Here is an 18,931-nt window from a genome sequence, read left to right as displayed (position 1 = left end):
TGCATTATGCTTTCATGATTTAACAAAATATACTTTTTTGTACCTTTGTCAGGGAAGATATATGAGAGAAAGTAGCACTTATCTTGTTTTCTTGGGGGACTTTCTTATAGGACACTGCGTGATGCAATATACTGTAAATGTTTCTGTTTCAAATTTCCCTCCATCAGTTGCTCACTACTCCTCATTTCCTTTCACTGTCTTCAGCCTGTATCTTTACTTAAAGGTTGATGACTCTCCTCACAGTTCCTTGGCCGTTACCTAAAGCAAGTGTTGAATATGCATGAGTTCAGCCTCATAAACTGCTGCTCTCAGCGCTAAAGTCAGTAGGAAGCCCAACTCAGCAGATGAGGGGGGGGGATCAGAAAGAAAACTTACTGGAAGAGAAAGAGAGGAGAAGAGGGAATTTGTTTGACTTATCATCAGTGGTGGACGATAAACCAAATTTCCTCTCTTCATGTTACCCTTGCATAGAGAACTGCAGGAGGCGCTAGTGTGCGTGTGTACGTTGACTAAGTTTTGTGTGTGTGTGTTCATGTGCATGCAGCTGTTTGTGTACTTGAATATGTAAGTGCTTGAATGTGTGTATGCAAGTGCTTTTGTGAGTGTCTGTCCATATCATTTTGCCTGAAGCTCTGGACAGTTGCCAGGCAACTGTGGCAGGCAGCTCAGCACTCGGCCGGGCAGCCACAGAGCAGACATGTCCACACATGCCTATGGTTTTTATAAGACGCACAGGTCAGTGCTGATACGTTATCAGGTCAATGTCACATCAGGCTAAGAGCCAGTCATTTGCCAGGATGATCTAAGGATAACACGATTACACAGTAACTACAAACTACAGTATATCTTGATTACTGGAAGTAATCCTCTCACAGAAATATTTCTGCTACAACACTAATATGATTGAAGGTAACAAGATTTCTCTATAAGCCAGTTTATGTTTATGTTTTTAATAATCCATCCAACACTAAAAACTGCACTATGGAAGTAGAGAGCAGCTTTTTTCTTATAAATTTGGTAATCCTACTATCTCCAGATCAAAGTTTAATCATACTTTGGTTTCTTGTCATCATTATGTCATTATCATTGGTTAAAAAGAAAGAGGTCTATTGTTTTCTCAAGGCTGGGTCAGTGTGGCTGGGTGTTTGTGGTTGCATATTGTGCAACTATCAGACTTACTAAAGCTTCTCAGTTTCCCTAAAAAAGGATAGGAAAGGGCCCCATACCCTACAGAACTTATTCACTGAGATTAAACTCAGAATTCTGACTTTAAACTCAGAACTCAAATATATTATTTGATAATTATATCAAATAATATATATAATATAGATTAATTATTATTTTCACATGTGGCCCTAATCCTCTTCTGTAGGTGAGGGAGAGTTTTCCTATGATCTGTCTAAACTTAGAATTTGATTGGAAATGTCAATTTGTTTCTGCCTCATAGCATTTATTTTTAAACGCAGCAAAAGAAATTATTTTTCCTGCTTTCATGGCCTCCCATACAGTTTTAATGGAGACATCACCAGTTACATTAGTACTTAAAAAAAAATCTGAGTGGAAATATGAGCAAGAAAGTGCTCATCATTCAACAACAGTGGGTCTAATCTCCAGTGCTTCCTTGTAAATTTAGAATTTTGGAAAGCTAGTTAAAGAACAAGAGGTGAATGGTCTGAGATTACAATACTTCGGTAGGCACATGATCTTAAGTTAGGAAGAAAATTATTATCTATGAAAAAGTAATCTATGCGGCTGTAGATCCGATGAACATGAGAGAAAAAGGAATACTCTCTGCCTGTAGGGTGTATAAAACACTATGGGTCAGACAGACCATAATCTACAAGGAAAGCTTAATGAGTTTAGCAGATTTACTAAGAGAGGTGGGTTTGGGGGAGGAGCGGTCTAAGACTGCATCTAAGAAACAGTTGAAATCCCCTCTGAGAATTAATGAGTGAGAGTTCAAAAAATTGTTATAAAAAAGAACATCATCCAAATTTGGAGCATACAAATTAGCCAGAGTCACAGCCTTGCTATAAAGTTTTCCCAAGACAATAATAAAACGCCCATTTTTATCTGAGATAGTATTGGATGGTTTGAATGTAATACTCCTATCAATGAGAATAGCTGTGCCCTGAGCCTTGGCCCAAAACTGAGAATGAAAAAGCTGCCCTGACCATCTATTGCCCAAGTGCCATAGGTCAGCATCATTCAAGTGGGTCTTTTGAAGAGAGGCCACACCTGCCCTCAGCTGCTTAAGGTGAGCCAAAACTTTACTCCTTTATACTGGATGATTTAGTCCCTTGATATTCCAGCTAATAAAATCAAGATGACCAGCCATATAGGGGGTCTGTAAGAAGTGAGGCCGCAAAGCTATGCTAAACTATGCTACTAACAGTGGATGAAAGTAGTTGCTCCAACAAAAAAGATAATCAATAGAACAGAATAAACAGACTGCAAAGAAAAAATATAAAGACAGAAAGGCAAAAAAAAGAAACAGAGAAAAACACAATAACAGAACCTATGGTCAGTTTACCCTCCTCCTGCATCCCACCCCTCTATTCCCCTTGTTGACCTGTGTTCGGCAAGTAGCTTGGAGATGTCATTGCTATGCTATTGTTAGCAGCGGTTGCTCCGGCTGATTCATCTTCTTCATTTTCCTTCTTGGCTTGTTTCCCCAATTTAGGTATCTTTTGCAATTTGTTAGAGTTATCAAACAGTAACAAACAAATGCTCTTTTTGCTGACAGAAAAATAGATTAATATTTTAAACTTTGTAACTTGATAATAGGAGCTAGTGAAAACTGTGTCTACTATATATTTTCCAAACTGCAGGTCCCCCCCAATAATGTAACTTTAAATTGTCATTTTTTTCTTCTATATGATGGGATATTTTTAAGTGACCATAAGAATCTATTTTTTCCTCTCGTTAAATGTGAGAAATGATTATTGGCAAAAATGTATGTAGTTTAAACTGTTGAACACATGCAAAACAATTTTAATGAGGAAAAAATATGAATAACCACTGCATATCATTCTCATATTTCTCAGTGGTTGACTACAATAAACCTTGTCCAAACATGAACCCCAACGAATAACCACATTGATAAAAGCAAAGGATTTGGACACTGTAATATGAATCATAATTGCTAGGTTAACACACCAAAAACACACCAGGTTTAAAGTGCCGTTAACTGTAGTGTAAGAGTGTGGAATGAGACACACGTGTGTCACGATGATTGTCGTAGAAAGGTCAATTTGGCAGGTTATCATCACTGCTGTTACCATCATCATCATCACCACCACTCACATTATAATCATGAACAATAAAACATAATTTGCTGTTCACCACACTTGAAAACGTGCTGAATGTCCTCTTCTAACAGCTGTCTCTCTGCTCCCTTTACTGTGCTTTATAGCTGCCCCACTTCTCTTCCACTGCCCTTTTAGAATATACTGCTTAATAGTGATATACCATGTGTATACTGAGTTATACTGTACATATCCTCGCAAAAATAAGCGTATAGCACAGGTGACATACAGGGTGGTGTCCTTATATAGAGCAGTACATGTTAAGTACTGTCTGCCGTCCAAGTTCTGAACAAGTATTCAGTTCAAACCACACACACTGTCTGTTTAAAGCTGTTCGTTTTTTGGCAGAACCTGGAAGTTGCTCAGCATCCTCTTGATCAATTGAAAATTGAAAAATTGAAATTCATTATAATTTTGTCATTCTGTTTTCCATGTTGTATTTCTGTAATTTGTCTTTCTTGTTCTGTTCTGTACACACAACATCTATTGCACGTCTGTCCATCCTGGGAGAGGGATCCTTCCTCTGTTGCTCTTCCTGAGGTTTTTGACATTTTTTTCCCCATTAAAGGGTTTTTTTTAGAGAGCTTTTCCTTATTCTAATTGAGGGTCTAAGGACAGAGGATGTTGTATTGCTGTGCAGATTGTAAAGCCCCCTAAGGCAAATTTGTGATTTGTGATATTGGGCTATACAAATAAAATTGACTTGACTTGAAAGCAAGTATCTGACAAACAAGTCAGTAGGTGGGGTTGTTGATTTCTGTCAATGGATGACTTGTGTACTAGCTGTTAAATCTTCACTAGTAAAGATGAGACAGTGTCCAGCCATTCCCCACTGAAGTCACAAATTATGGTTGGAGAAAGGGAAGACAGCTCCATCTTCCTGAAAGCAGCTACAGTACAGTATCAACATTTTTAATATTAGCACAACCACATATATTACTACTATATATACTTTATAGTATCTTTCAACTCATTGTTTTGGTTTTTGACCTGCAACTTTACTGTTTTGGTTACGCTACCTAGCACCAAATTAACAAAGTTAGTGACTAGCTGGTGAACATAGCAAAGCATTTAGCAGCTAAGGAGCTAGACATTTCACTCTGGAGTTGGTGGAGACCAAAAACAGAGCTAAAAGGAGAGTAAGTATTGGACTTAACATTGTTCAAGTGGCCAGAAACATGACTCCAAATGAATTCTAATGTTTCTCTATAATGTATCTGCTGAATATGTAAATAGGCAACTGCTAGCTAACAAGTTAGCCATATCAATTTAAGAGGTGAAAATAGGTCAATGTTGTGTTTACAGCTTGTTTCCACTGCTCCCAAGTGACTAAAAAAATCAGTTACAGCACATTTAGCTGTTGCAAAGTGAAGGTCTGGTGTCAGTTATTGGAAATCCATGCAATTTACACACAGGAAGTGACAAAGAAACCAAAAACCAACAACCAGTGAAGACAACAACTCCCATGATCCCACACCACTTCCTGATGTCAATCAAACTCTGTATTTTGTTATTGTTTTGATTGAGAGACCCCTAGTGGCAGAAAATTACATATCGTGTGTTTAACATGAGAAAATAAAGAGCTGAGTTGGCCACCTAGGAGATGGGGGAATTTTTTTTTCTTTTTCATTACATCCTCTACCCCCACAGCCCCTAATCTGATGACCATGCAGTTTTCTGAAATCAACTTAGGTGTTTTCTGAGTATTTAAGTTATCTGAACTGTCAAAAATATGAATAGCTACACTGGTTGCAGGGTGAAATATCCTGGTGCTGCATGAAACATGTAATATACTGTAATTCACTGTTGTAAGAACAAAGGATTTTATGCGTGTGTATGTGTGTGTGTGAATGTTTGGGTGACATTTTGTTCATTTTATTTTATCTTGTTGTGGGTGTGCACCTACTGTGTAAATGCGTGTCCTGGAAGTAGGTGAAACATGCCTTCTGTTGCTCTCCTCCTCTCTGTGCAGACAAGTTCTCTTAACTGTGTTGTATTTCCAGCGTGGGTATTAAAAATGAGTAATTTGGCAAGCTCACCATGTGAAATCTCCTCAGACTTGCAATGAGTTGGAGGCTGAGAAGTTCCTGACAATGACAGGATGCCATCTTCTGTTTATGTGGGATTTTTTTTTAAAACAATGAATGCACAGGATTATGTTATCCTGTGCCCCTGAATTTCCACCCTGCTCCTCTCTTCGCACATAATCAGTAAACTGTGTTATTTACTCTCTCTTTTCCTCTCTGTGTTTGTCTAATTTACCCTGCAGGGTTTCTGAGCACAGGGAACCAGTCTGCTAAGGGGAACTATGGCTTGTTGGACCAGATCCAGGCCCTGCGCTGGCTCAATGAAAACATTGGCCACTTTGGAGGAGACCCAGAGAGAATCACCATCTTTGGCTCGGGAGCTGGTGCCGCCTGTGTGAACCTTCTCATCCTCTCCCACCACTCCGAGGGTAAGGTTCTGTCACTGTCATTGTCACATTCATAGTCATATACCCTGCTCAAAAGGGATTAACATTTCAGGACAGTGTGGGTAGTGTATTTCTTTACAGAGTATGTTAGTAATTTCAATGGACAGCCTAACCCAGATAAAAGTATATGGTATATATATATTATTCCCCAAGTGAAGGGATGCAATATTCAGAAATGAGTCACCCACTATTTGCAGCAATATAGTTTTTTTTCAATAAATACACAAAACTGCAAAGATTCAGTAGTTTGAAAGAAAACCAGACTCCTCAATCTGGACAGTGCTAGAGTCGACAGATGGATGAAAACAGTAGGTTGTTTGCCATAAAACCATTACTCACCTTGGGACACAGGCACTGTAATAATCCCAAATAACGTCATTCCACATGGGACTAAGTTCACTGAACTGCACTGACAAAATTGTTCTTCTCCAATAAAACTAATCCTGTCAGAACAAGGCATTAGGAATAGATACAATATATACTGTATGTTACTGACTTTCATATCATTAACTTAAAATGAAAAGCATCATGAGCACTTTTGTTATTTATTTTTATTGTTATATACCGTATATATATAGTATCATACTATAGGGGCTTATTGCTGCATTTGATATTTATTACAAGTTTTGAATGCTGTTACCATGGTGATTCTAAGCAGAGACATTAACAGCATGTGTCTCAGTGAGGACTGACCAAAAAACATTGCCAGTCACATTTTAAAATCATTCCATCCGTTTAAAAGATGGGCAGTTAAAAGTTCCTCTTTTGAACAGTAATATTGCAGTTTGAGCTTCTAAAGGCTAAATTGCAGAGTCTTCAGTTCACATGTCACAAGAAGGCGCCACTGCCACAAAATTTGATTTAAAGCGTTTGTTCAAAACACTTCCTCTGACTCCTTTATATAAATACAAAAGCAATGAGTGTATAGCATACTACTTAAATACTGCATTTACTTTTTTGTTTGTGTTTGAATGGTAGATCTCTAAAATACCTGCCAGATGTTTGATCAGTAATCCTCTGATGTGATCTTGGTTTGTAAAGCTCAGAATGTGAATGGAATTGGCACGTTATACTTCACCAAGAATTCAGATTAAGCTATTATTAAACTGTTAACCTTCACAGTGACAAGCTGACCTTGTACAGATAAAATAAAATTTTTTTATCTGTATGAAGCAGATACTCAGAATTCTGAGTGTGTGCATGGGAACCCACACACTTTTTCTATATCAGAAATCAGAAAAAATTCAGGAAGACATGGAAAAGCATTGCAATAATTGTGTAATATTGGCCAAATTGTCAGCTATTGTTGAATGTGTTTTATGATTTAATGTTTATAAGACAAATACTTTCACCTTACTACGCCTTACTACAAAATTCCCTTAAGAATTTGGTAGGTGTGGATCCTTTTTGGTCAATGTTGGTCAAGAAAATGGTAAGTTTTTGCTCTTGTTGACTGTTTAATGTCAGTAAATAAGAATGGAAAATCCACATTATTATTATGGTTTCTTATGCATGGATTTGCAGCAAAAATCCCACTCCATTTTGAAGTAAGGCTCTAAAACCACAAAGTGCAGAAAAAGTTGTAGCATGAAGACTTTTTAAAGGTACTGTGTGTGTGTGCAGAGGAGAGATGAGATGAGGAGTAGAGCTGCAGCTGAGAGGCTTCTTAATTGATTTCACAGGGAGAGGAGCGGGGGTGGGGCACATGCAGAATATGGGGGGGCTTAATTATTAATGACAGAATCTGCAGATAAAACAGAGGGACAGCAAGCCGCTTTACATAACAGTGCAGCGGTGCAACAGTGCGAGCAGTTTTCTTTTTTCTCTCCATCTCTCTCTCCTGTCTCTTTCTGTCTTTCTCGCTTTACCCAACACGGCCATCAAACCCACTGCTGTGTGTGGAGTTGTCACCATTTTTCTTGCTGCTGTCTCCCATTGTATGTAACAGAAGCACTTCATTTTCCTGCCCTAATGTTCATAAAGATTTTCTCCAGCTATGAAAAGCAGCAGGATATCTGCTTTATCTTGCTTTGTATGTATTGCTCTACAATTGCTCCTCCTTCAACGTATGCATTATTTAAAGCACTCATACTGTAAGGCCTTGAAGGCCTCATCAGCTGCTAGCAAAAGTGTGTCAGAGGGAGAAGACACTGAGAAAGAATAAGTAATTGTATGTTTTCTCTTGAAGCAGTACCAATATATGCTGTATTCCTGCTGTGCACAGGCTTGTTCCAGCGGGCTATCGCTCAGAGTGGATCAGCCATCTCCAGCTGGTCAGTCAACTACCGACCGGTGATGTATACCAAGATCCTGGCGAGGAAGGTCGGTTGCACTCTGGGGGACATGACTGATTTGGTGGACTGCCTGAGGAGGAAGAGTTTCCGGGAGTTGGTGGACCAAGACATCCAGCCTGCACGCTACCACATTGCCTTTGGACCTGTGGTAGACGGGGACGTGGTGCCGGACGACCCTGAGATTCTTATGCAGCAGGTCAGCGCTGATTTCTCTGCATATCATCCAGTGAAGGATTATTCATTTGCTTGCATTTGGTGTGAATAATGCCCTAACATTACTGCTGCATTCAGCTCTGTCATGTCATGCTGTTTGTGTTTGTTGCAACACCAGGGCGAATTCCTGAACTATGACATATTGTTGGGGGTCAACCAGGGAGAGGGCCTGAAATTTGTGGATGACAGTGAAGGCGAAGACGGAATATCAGCAGCGTCGTTTGACTACACCATCTCCAACTTTGTGGACAATCTATATGGATACCCTGATGGTCAGATCCTACCCTATTTTACCTTAAAATTAGCTTTCCACATGTTGTTGGCCTCTATGGCACTGAGGACTATATCAATGATGATGTTACCAGAGTCAGGTAACTCTTAATTTGCTGTGATGAAATTAGACACTAAAGTAGTGGTTCCAAGTGATGGAACTGAATAGCTGAATACACCACCATAAAGATTACTTAAATTTACCAAATTTTAGCAAAAAATGACACATTTCAGCCTTAAATTCTTTCAACTAATGTTGCAGATAACTATGCACATACTCACGATCCGTTTTGTTTCCTCCTAGGTAAAGATATCCTGAGAGAAACCATAAAGTTCATGTACACAGACTGGGCTGACAGGGACAACAGTGACATGCGTAGGAAGACCCTCCTGGCTCTGTTCACAGACCATCAGTGGGTGGCCCCGGCTGTCGCCACTGCCAAACTGCATGCTGAGTTCCAGTCGCCTGTCTACTTCTATACCTTCCATCACCACTGTCAGACCGAGGCACGGCCAGAATGGGCGGATGCAGCTCATGGAGATGAGATCCCCTATGTGTTTGGGATTCCGATGGTGGGAGCCACTGACCTGTTTCCCTGTAACTTCTCCAAGAACGATGTAATGCTTAGCGCAGTGGTCATGACGTACTGGACCAACTTTGCCAAGACAGGGTTAGTATGATGCCAAATTTAAGAATAACTTTCAAAGATCAAATGCATTTATCTTATTAAAATATCAAGTAATATGTGGCATGAAGTGTATACAATAAGCACAAGCTCATATGTTACACAGAGGTAATTTCACTCTCTGAAAAACTTAGTTCATTGTCCCTTTAGCCTACTAGTGAAGTCAGAAGTTGGGTGAGATTTTCAGACATCAGGGTTGGGAGTTGCACATTGACGTACAGTACACCACTTTTTTCCCAATCAAATTTCTACTGATGCTCACCTCAAATAGCACATCAGCTGCTGTTATATTGAATTACTGTATTAGCAACAGAGGTATGGCTAAGTTAAACATACTCTAGTAGTACTAGTAGTACTGATAATTCTTATCATAAACATAAAAAAATACTTTGGTTCTGTTTTTTCTCTCTTCCAGGGATCCTAACCTACCAGTTCCTCAGGACACCACGTTCATCCACACCAAGCCGAACCGCTTTGAGGAGGTCATCTGGACCAAGTTCAGCTCCAAAGACAAGCAGTACTTGCATATTGGCCTCAAGCCTCGGGTCAGAGACAACTACCGGGCCAACAAGGTGGCCTTCTGGCTGGAGCTGGTGCCACATCTCCACAGCCTCCACAAGCAAAGCATTACTATCACAACTCGACTGCCGCCCAGAGGCAGCGACCGCTGGAAGGGTCCTCACGGCACTGGCACCCGCCCCACACGACATCCTGTAATCTCCACCTATCCGCCTGATCCTGAGCCTGATGGTTCAGAGAGACCCCGCTATTCTCCCTTCCCCAGCGAGACGAGGGACTACTCCACCGAGCTGAGTGTAACAGTAGCTGTGGGCGCTTCACTTCTTTTCCTGAATGTGCTGGCCTTTGCCGCGCTTTACTACAAACGGGACAAGCGCCATGAACTCATGCAGAGACGCCACCGCCGACTGTCCCCGCAGCGTGGCACGACGATGGGCATGGGTGTTGGCATGGGAGTAGTTGGGGCCCCACCGCACAATGACCTGGCGCTGAGCCAGGAAGAGGAGCTAATGTCGCTGCAGATGAAGCAGCAACGAGTGGAGCTGGAGCACGGCACACCCCTCCCTTCCCGCGGCGTCCACGGTGACCTGGAACCCCTGCGGCCTCCCGTGTGCCCACCTGACTACACGCTGGCCCTGCGACGGGCACCGGAGGATGTGCCACTGATGACAGCGAATACCATCACCATGATCCCCAGCACCATCAGCAGCATGCAGCCCCTGCACCCCTTCAACACTTATCCCCCCGTCCCAGCCCCTTCCACTACACCCGTCCCTAGCCACAGCAACAATGCCCTGCCACACCAACACTCCACCACTCGTGTATAGGACCAGGCACAACCTCTGCTACCCCACTCTGGGCTTACAGAGACGCACCACACAAACTGCTCCATACAAACTCCACTCTCACCGCCCTCTATTGCTCTTTACTATATCTTTGTCTTTTCTCATTAAGCCCTCAAATAAAGCTGCAGTTTGTAAGATTTTAAGCAGTGAAATACCTCTAAATTGTAATCATAAATCAAGGAGGGGTTGATTAAAAAAGCCCCTTTGCCAAAAGCCTGTCATCATAGGTACATATTGCTTTGCCCAGTTAATTATTTTTCAGTATTTGGTGCGTAGGTGAGCCACCAAAAATGCAGCTTTAAGCTTGTAGCTCTCCCTCAAAGAGGTATGGAGCTAATCACAATCAGTCAGGCATCTTATGTGTAGCTTGGTTGTTTTGCGCATGTGTTGTTGTGTCAGTGTAAAACTATGTTTAACACGGAATACAAATATTCATTTTCATTCATTTAGTGAATAGATAATACAGTAGCGAGTGGCTTTGTATGAGGCAACATATGCCCAAACAAGCTGTCTGTCATGAAGCGGTGATTTCTTGAAACTTACAAATTGCAGCTTTAAAGGCCCAATCTGGAAGTGAAATTTGGCACCCTGTGTCGAGCACTATGTCCCGACAGCTGTCTCTGTTTTCAGATTTTGGAGACGTTTGTTTAGCGTGAAATGTGTTGACAGGGCTGAGAGTTACAAACTTCATTTCCTCAATTCCCAAATTTGTATACCTGTTTTCAGTTAAGATGCAATCTATGTAAATGCCATGATTTTAAAAAATCTTTATACTCATAACCGATGCTTTCAAAACATTTCCAGATTGGGGCTTCAACTGTTGGGCGGTACAGGAAATAACTGAATCATACTCAGTCTGTGGGATGCAACCTGGAATCCAGGCTGCCCATTAGAACTCGCTGCATCTCCGCCACACAGGCTCTAATCATGTCCATTAATTTATTTGTTTCTCACTCATTATCTCTCTGTCTGTATCCCCATCTCAGCCCATTTAACTGCTTCTCTCTTTTCGCTGCCTCACTCTCTTCTCCCTCTGCATCTGCCCTCATACAGTAGCTCTTTTTATTAAACCATTGACATAATCCATTTCCATCCTCACCTCTCTTCCTCTTTCACGCAATCACTTCTAGACTCTTTTTTCCTTTTGGAGTCTTTTATACAAAAACACAAATGTAAATGATGTATTATTAATAAATTGTAAGGATATGAATGAAAAAAAAGATATTCTGATATCTCGTTTTTACCAGCATTCTTGGTGCCAAGTACTGTGATAAAGTTCCTCTTTCACTGGCGTCCAGTGGACGGCCTGAAGAGGTCCATCCTGACTGTATCTTACAAAAGAAATTACCATCATAAAAAGTGCCAACCCCCTCATCTTTCTTTTTGATCCACACACTTTTTTTTTTTTTTTTTAAATTTCTTATCACACTCAATGTTGCACTGTGGCTGGTCTCTTCTTTAAAGGGAAATCAGATTCAATATATCCTCGTTTAAAAAAAAAAAAAAGAATATAAAGTTTTATTAACTACTTTGCTGTCTGGGATATTTGCATGATGTTTTTCTTTTCTAAAGAGTGTGGACAGAGAAGTTTGTCATTTTGATGATTTGCCTTGTTCTTCATTGATTTTTTATTTTATTTTGAGTCATTTTCATTTCCTATTTTAATATCAGCTGCACTTTGTGGTACTTCAAAAGGTATTAAAGTATTAAGAGATGAATATTGTGTAAAACTATGATTATAACAAAGAGAGTAAATATTTCCTCTTTATTTTTTTCATTTCCTAACACAGAGGCTGTGCCGCAAAACTACCAGAAAGACTGATGAAAGCCTTTTTCTTCCCCCCCCTCTTTTTGCTGTTTCTCTTATCTTTTGCAACTGTGACGTTTGCACAGTCACTGTCTCTCAATCTCACCTGAAGATAGCACTTTTTTAAGTTACAAAAAAAAAAAAAAGAAACGACTACTTCACAAGAATAGTCTAAATAAGGTTTTTGTCTGTGACGGACATTAACCACATGCTTCAAGTGTTTGAAGACTGCCTGACAGTTATCTTTTCGTCTGCTCTTTTGTTGTTTCATGATTCTCCCTTCTTCAAGATGGGAGAAAAAGGATGAGATATATTTATGACGGTCAAAAGGTGAGAGAGCCGTGTACGCGCGTTTCACATCTTTCGCACAATTGAACACAGAGACGGGTCACACTCTGGACTATTCTGAAAAAAACCCAGTGACATTAGGACAACACTGGACAAATGCCGGCAGCGATTTAATGGTGATGATGAAATAGATCGTCAACAATGCATCTGTTGATGCACAGAGGATGCATTCTAAAAACCTGATTTGAAAAAGAAAAATCTTTAATGACAGACATTACTCATACACCATACCACAAAAGCAAGGCGAGCGGGATTCATTCCTCTTCCTTGTAACATTCTGTATCCTGTCTGCTTAGGATAACGACACTTTGGAGCCAGACTGCCATCCCTCACACTGGACTTGGAGCGAGCTGCGAGGACAAAAGAAACAAAAACCAACACATGAAACAAAACTGTACATTTTTTAAGTGTAAGAGAACAAACTGGAATTTGTAAATATTATGTTTGTTGTTTGGTTTGAGTGATTGGCCGGATCTTTTCTTTGTGACAACAGGTGCAAGTTTCGATGATGATTTTAGCACTCATGCGTATGTTTGATTCTTCTTTATTTCCTAGGTCTCAAGGGTGAATTCTAATAGGTTGTGGGCACACGAATACGTCTGTTAACATACATGAATAATCTGTTGATTAAAAAAAAATCACAGCATGGTTGAGGTCAACATAAACATGAAAAGGATGGATATGGCGCAGGTTAGCCTTGATATTGTGGTGATAAAAATGCTCTTACTGAATATATGGCTGTCTAAAGCATAATGTACACACCTGGTACTATCCCATTAATCATGAAGGCAGCTTTTGAGTAAAATGAGTCCTTTAATTGGTTAAAAAGCCGAAAGAACAGCTGCAGAGAACTGATGAAGGAAAGGGAAACAGGGATGCTTGAAGAAATGAGGCAGAAAAACAAGAGATAGAGGGGATGTTAAAAAATGTGCTCAAAACAAACCACAAATCAAGGAATTTTACTGCTGTTGGATTTAATTGTTAGCGTCTCACACTGTCTTGAGTATTGTCATACAGTATAACCTGTAATTGGAAGGTTGTGAAATCCTTTGTACTCTTTTGGTCTTATTTCAGACTCTAATCATGGTGGTTGTTTCGCTACCTTTTGCAATTTTGTCTGCACAATGTTTATGGGATTATTGACCCATCTATTTGATGTGAGTTTGAGTTGCCCACACTTCCAAAAGCAGCATTACAAAGACAGTATTTTTTTGGAAACAAGGGTTGGGACAGCCAACAGATAATGGAAGCACACTCACCAAGTTTACATGTTTACACTACAGTTTTTATGTTGGCGTAAGGTAAGGAAAAAAGATAAAAGAAAAAGCATCACAAGGATCCAAATATCTTCTTATTAGGCTACTACATTTATTGCTGGACTGGTAAAGTGAAGGCTTGCACCTGTTTGTCTGTTTCATTTAGTCGGATTCAGTAACCTGCTTGAAGCTCAAGATACTGTGAGAGAGCATAATGACCAGAAGGGGTTGAAAGAATTAAAGTTAATATTTCTATTTCAAATAGAGGCTATTACACACTGTATGTTGTGTATCTGAACTGGAAAACATTAAAAGACATTCTTAAACAAATGCTTTCATGCCATCATTTTTGTCATATGGTCAGATTTAGGTTACATTTCAAGTTGTTACATGTCTTTGTCCACTTGAGGGCAGACGAGCTCCACAACAAGGAGATAGACGTTACAGCGTAACGCTAAACTTTATTTAGCATCTAGCTAATTGCATATTTACATAATCAGCAGGAGCTAAAGTAGCTTTAATTTTTAGTCTGTTTCTGGTCACCTGCGGAATGTAAGTCAAATATTCCCTGAGAGTTACCTTGTAGCTGTGGTTTGGTCTCCACCAACAACAAAAAAAACCTTGTTCTTTAAATGCAATGTTTTAGACTTTTTTCAGCTAGCTAGTTTAGTTGCTAACTTTGTGCATCTGCTAACTTATTTAGCTAGTGACATTAGTGTTGAGCTATCAGAACCTTTTTTTTTCTTTTTTTTTATTTACTTTTTTGTTAACAGGGTTGAGAACAAGCCATATAGTTTTAGACAACATTGTACCTCTTTTTTGGGACAAAATATTTTTTAAAAGAGCTAGAGACTAAAAAGCTTTGTAATATTAGTTGTAAGAGTTGGTTGGGTCTGCCACTGACAACGACTCTTTCATATTCTTTATAGTCATTTAATTCATCTGCAATATTAACATTTGAAGATTGAAGGAAATTGTGATGGTTGTTTTTTTTTTCCATTTTTCAAGAAAGAAGTAACTGATGTGGCTGCTCAGAGGGAACAGCTAACACCAAGAACAAGACATACACAGTAAGATTATTTAAAGACTATTGACAGTTATTTAAAATAAATAACGTCAGTTATATGTTACTAGTCATAGTTACATATAACATAGTCATGACTCATGACCACTGATGTAAATCCTGTCAGCAGCTGTGATATTTGTTGTTCAGTATCTTCAAGCAAGGCTTTGAGTACATGGCAAACAGTTTTTTTGTTGTTGTTTCAGTTTGGTTGTTATTCTTTTAGCATCCAGCTAACAAAAAGTACTTCCCAATGGTCCTCCCTGTGTGTTCTTGTTCAAAGCCACACAGACTGAGCTGTGGCTTTCATTCCTTTAAGTTAGCTTAAGGATTTTCATTTCAAAACAGAAAACAACTTGTTTGGCAGCACCAGTTTCATGGGGGGGGGGGGGGGGGGGGGGGGCTGTCCTCTGATCTGTGTTTATTCAGCTGTTGTACACAATAAATCAATATTACAGCAAAAACACTGGAACAGACTGATGCACTGGTCCCACTGGATAAAGTATTTCTGCAAATGCACAACCTTCCATTCACTTAAGCCCTGATAGGGATTTTTTTTGCCGCAAATACATTTATTTCTGATTTATCACAGGTGAATAAGCATTTTTAGAAAACATTGTACCTCTTTTTGTCTCTCCAAAGTCACATTCTGCACTTTAATTAACTATCTTTTCGATTACGTCTTTGATATTATAAATATCACAGGTAGACTACAGATAATCAACTTGGCTAAACAATAAAAATAGATCATTTCAATAAACAAACCCTGCCTGTGGCTGTGTTGCAAGCAGTGTTGAAAGGAATTTTGGATTAATATATAAGATTCCCCTAAAAAACAGTTTTTGACATCTGGAATATCAAATCCTTTTTGGTTTAGAATAATTGTCTTGAAATATTGCTGCAGTAAGAACTTTATTTAATCCCCACTGGGTCTAATAACTCTTACTTTATGGTTGATATGCACTGTATTCATCATCATCATCTTTGTCATAACTTTAGCAGATTCATTGTAAATAGGTGCGTTTCAGATGCACTATTGTTTAGATGACTGATGCACACTTTTAATGGCAGCATATTTCTTTTGTGCTCAACCCAATTGCCTCTGTAGACAATAATACTTTTGATTTCCCTGTAAGCAGTCATCACAGAAAATACTTCTCTTCTCTCACTAGATGGCAGTGTGCAACTGTAATCTACAGAAAAAGCCATTCTGCTGCTTCAGAAAATCAGTCTGTAATCACTGACTGACTACTTCTAACCTAAATGAACCAGTTTCTATAAAAAAAACAACAAAAACAACTCAGCCTTGACGCACTTGCTGTCATTTTGAAATGATGGCTGATAATGGTGTAACAGCTCAGAAAGTGTCTCCCTCTTTAGAACAAAAACATTGCAGATAAAACAGCAATTACTGGAAAAAAAAATCAAGATATCAAAAACAAAAAACTCTGACCATTTGCTTGACAGTAAAAAAGAGAGGAAGACTTACAACAGAATGCCTTTGTGATATATTCACACAGGAAATATTTCAACATTTAAAATCACTAAATGTTAAATTTTTGATGGGATACACAAATATTCTCACAATCTTTTGAATGATAGAATTTAAACGGTAAGTTTTCAAGGGTTGGTATTCTAGTAAAAAACAAAGAACTCTGCAACAAATATATGCAGCTATCCATGAAGTGTTTTATTATGATCAAAGGACTTTTATTACTCAAAGATTAACTAATGTTTAAACACACTATCAGATGGCCGTAAAAGTCAAATCCATTTTTATAGCTGACCAAACATTCATCTCACATAATCTCAAGGATCTGAAGAAAGGACGTTGTTTCTAAGTGTACTACAGCTTTACATAGACAAATTACTATAATATATAGTAATGATAAATGGAAAGTAACACACGCACCACACAGGCCAGTATATTCAGATATTTTATTGATAGATCAACTGCTTTTAAGTTCCCACACAAGTATTTTATCGCCTCTTCCAACAAAGTAGCTCTGCTGTAAATTATTTTTCAGGTTTTAATTTTGTAAATTTTAAATTTATCTATAAAGAACAACTCAATCTCTACAACTTTTTAAGAGCACAACCAATCCTGCTGCTTTTTTTAAAAGTGCAAAAGCAAGGGAAATCTTACATCACAACTACAGAGAATTTTGACAATATCAGATTTTTTTTCATCACTGCATAGCAAAAAGCACAAATGTCTCCCTACGGAGTATAGCTGGTAAAGCTCTCAGATGGTGTGTTGGAGGTAAAGAGGAAGGGGTGAGGGAGAGATACAGTTGTCATAGAAGATCTGAAGATTCTGGTCAACATCCATATGATTTTTCAGAAAGATCTCAAGCTCTTGTACTGTCATCTCATTAACATTGTTGCCCTCTTTGGCGTTTTTAGCCAAGGCTGCATGTGACGGGAAGCGGATGCGAACATCATGGGGTGCATTGCGGTCATAGTCGGTGCAGCAGTAAGCGGACCACACATCCTCAGGGATGGCGACACGGTCCTGGTTGTTGCGACGGATCATGTTGCCTCTGGTGGTCACCCCTGTGACGATGAAGGCAGTGCCACGGCAAAAGTTGTTGAGGCGAAGCCGGATCCGCTCCTCATATTCGCGCCAAGGTCCGATGTTGAATTCCCGTATCTCTGGGACCACGTTGGTCAGGGTGTAAGTGGAGGCACGGTCGTGTGGTGTTGACTGGTGCTGGTCTGGGTTCAGGTGACCTCTTTCATAGAGAACCACATCAGAGTAATCATCTAGGACTGCCTGGCTATCCTCAAATTTCATGTGCAGGTAACCAGTGGGGAAGGGTAGCATGTTTCCATTTCCATCGATTTCTGCCAGCTGAGGAGACAAAAAAGAGCACTTACAGTAGGTTTTTTATCTGCTGGGAAATAATACAAAGCCAGTATTGTCTATGAGGCCTCTTTGTTTCCCCCTTTCCCCCTTTTTTTCTAGAGTAGACCTATTGCTTATTTCAACTGCTGCCAAGTCTACTTTGAAAGAGATTTCTTACTTCAGTGTGAACTATCTGGTTTAACAATGGGTAAATGGATTATGGATTAAGTTTTTGCCATTTTTAAAAAACAAACATGAACAATTATTCAAAGACAAGTCTCTGACCTGTGGCTCATACATCCAAGGGTAATCCACACGTCTGTCTCCCTCTGTTTTCTTGAAGGTATAAGCTGAGTAAACTGGGATCCGCTTTTGGGGGTCGTACAGGGTGACAAAGCGAGGTTTGTCAGCGTAGCGTTGGCAGATCTTCTTCAGTTTGGAGTCAATGATCCCTCGCGGTGGTGTCCCCATATACAGGGAATCCTTGCATCTTTCCACATGATTAAAATCATGAACAACTGTTGCTGACAACAGAGGCAAAAAACAGCAGATTATGAAAAGCGCAAAAACTAAAGGTGTTAACATATTCATGGTCAAAACGTCTCCCCAATGTGTCCTACTGTGGCCTCCGCAAAACAGTGGCAGAAAATGCTTGGAGTTACAAGTTTAATGTCACAGAACAGATATGCAAACCAAGTAGAGTATAACCAAAAGACAAGCCTCCTAAGCCATGTGGGCGTGGACGTGCAGGGCACTACATTACTTTACCCTACACTTTGCATTTATGTTGAGTAACAGTGCTGTGCTTGTTCTCTTTACAGTTATAAATGTTATTCTACATTTGGTATTTTTCAAGTTGTAGTGCTCTTTTGGAGACAGAGCTACTGTACCAACTAATGGATCTGTTGAGATTTGGTGCTCAACAGATCCATTCATCAAATATGTGACAAAATCATCTCACTGGCCATTTTTAACTACCTTGACAGGTTTGTCTCTATGAG

The 18,931-nt window shown here is 39.6% G+C and overlaps 2 protein-coding genes across 3 annotated transcripts in view; one reads left to right on the top strand and one right to left on the bottom strand.

The window, feature by feature from the left end:
* The window catches only part of nlgn2b (neuroligin 2b), a 148,236-nt gene that overhangs the window by 112,661 nt on the left and 16,644 nt on the right, over window positions 1–18,931 (top strand). The window contains exons 7-12 of one of the 2 annotated variants that reach the window (XM_067607619.1): window positions 5,578–5,763; window positions 8,006–8,271; window positions 8,407–8,560; window positions 8,863–9,229; window positions 9,660–14,571; window positions 15,028–15,089. In XM_067607619.1, the coding sequence (XP_067463720.1) occupies window positions 5,578–5,763; window positions 8,006–8,271; window positions 8,407–8,560; window positions 8,863–9,229; window positions 9,660–10,590 (1,904 nt within the window). In that variant the 3' untranslated portion in view covers window positions 10,591–14,571; window positions 15,028–15,089. Of the gene's footprint in view, window positions 1–5,577; window positions 5,764–8,005; window positions 8,272–8,406; window positions 8,561–8,862; window positions 9,230–9,659; window positions 14,572–15,027; window positions 15,090–18,931 lie in introns of those variants that run through there. The other variant, XM_067607618.1, reaches the window with a different exon arrangement.
* On the bottom strand, window positions 17,007–18,586 carry LOC137195348 (endonuclease domain-containing 1 protein). Its single transcript, XM_067607617.1, has 2 exons — window positions 18,216–18,586; window positions 17,007–17,936 (listed from the first exon to the last, which is right to left on the bottom strand). The coding sequence occupies exons 1-2, from the start codon at window positions 18,519–18,521 to the stop codon at window positions 17,328–17,330; spliced, it is 915 nt and encodes a 304-aa protein (XP_067463718.1). The 5' UTR covers window positions 18,522–18,586; the 3' UTR covers window positions 17,007–17,327.

Source organism: Thunnus thynnus, chromosome 13, assembly GCF_963924715.1.
Source record: "Thunnus thynnus chromosome 13, fThuThy2.1, whole genome shotgun sequence".
Classification (NCBI taxonomy): domain Eukaryota; kingdom Metazoa; phylum Chordata; class Actinopteri; order Scombriformes; family Scombridae; genus Thunnus; species Thunnus thynnus.
The sequence above is the reverse complement of the archived record's forward strand: the minus strand, read 5'-3'. Positions and strand labels throughout refer to the sequence as shown.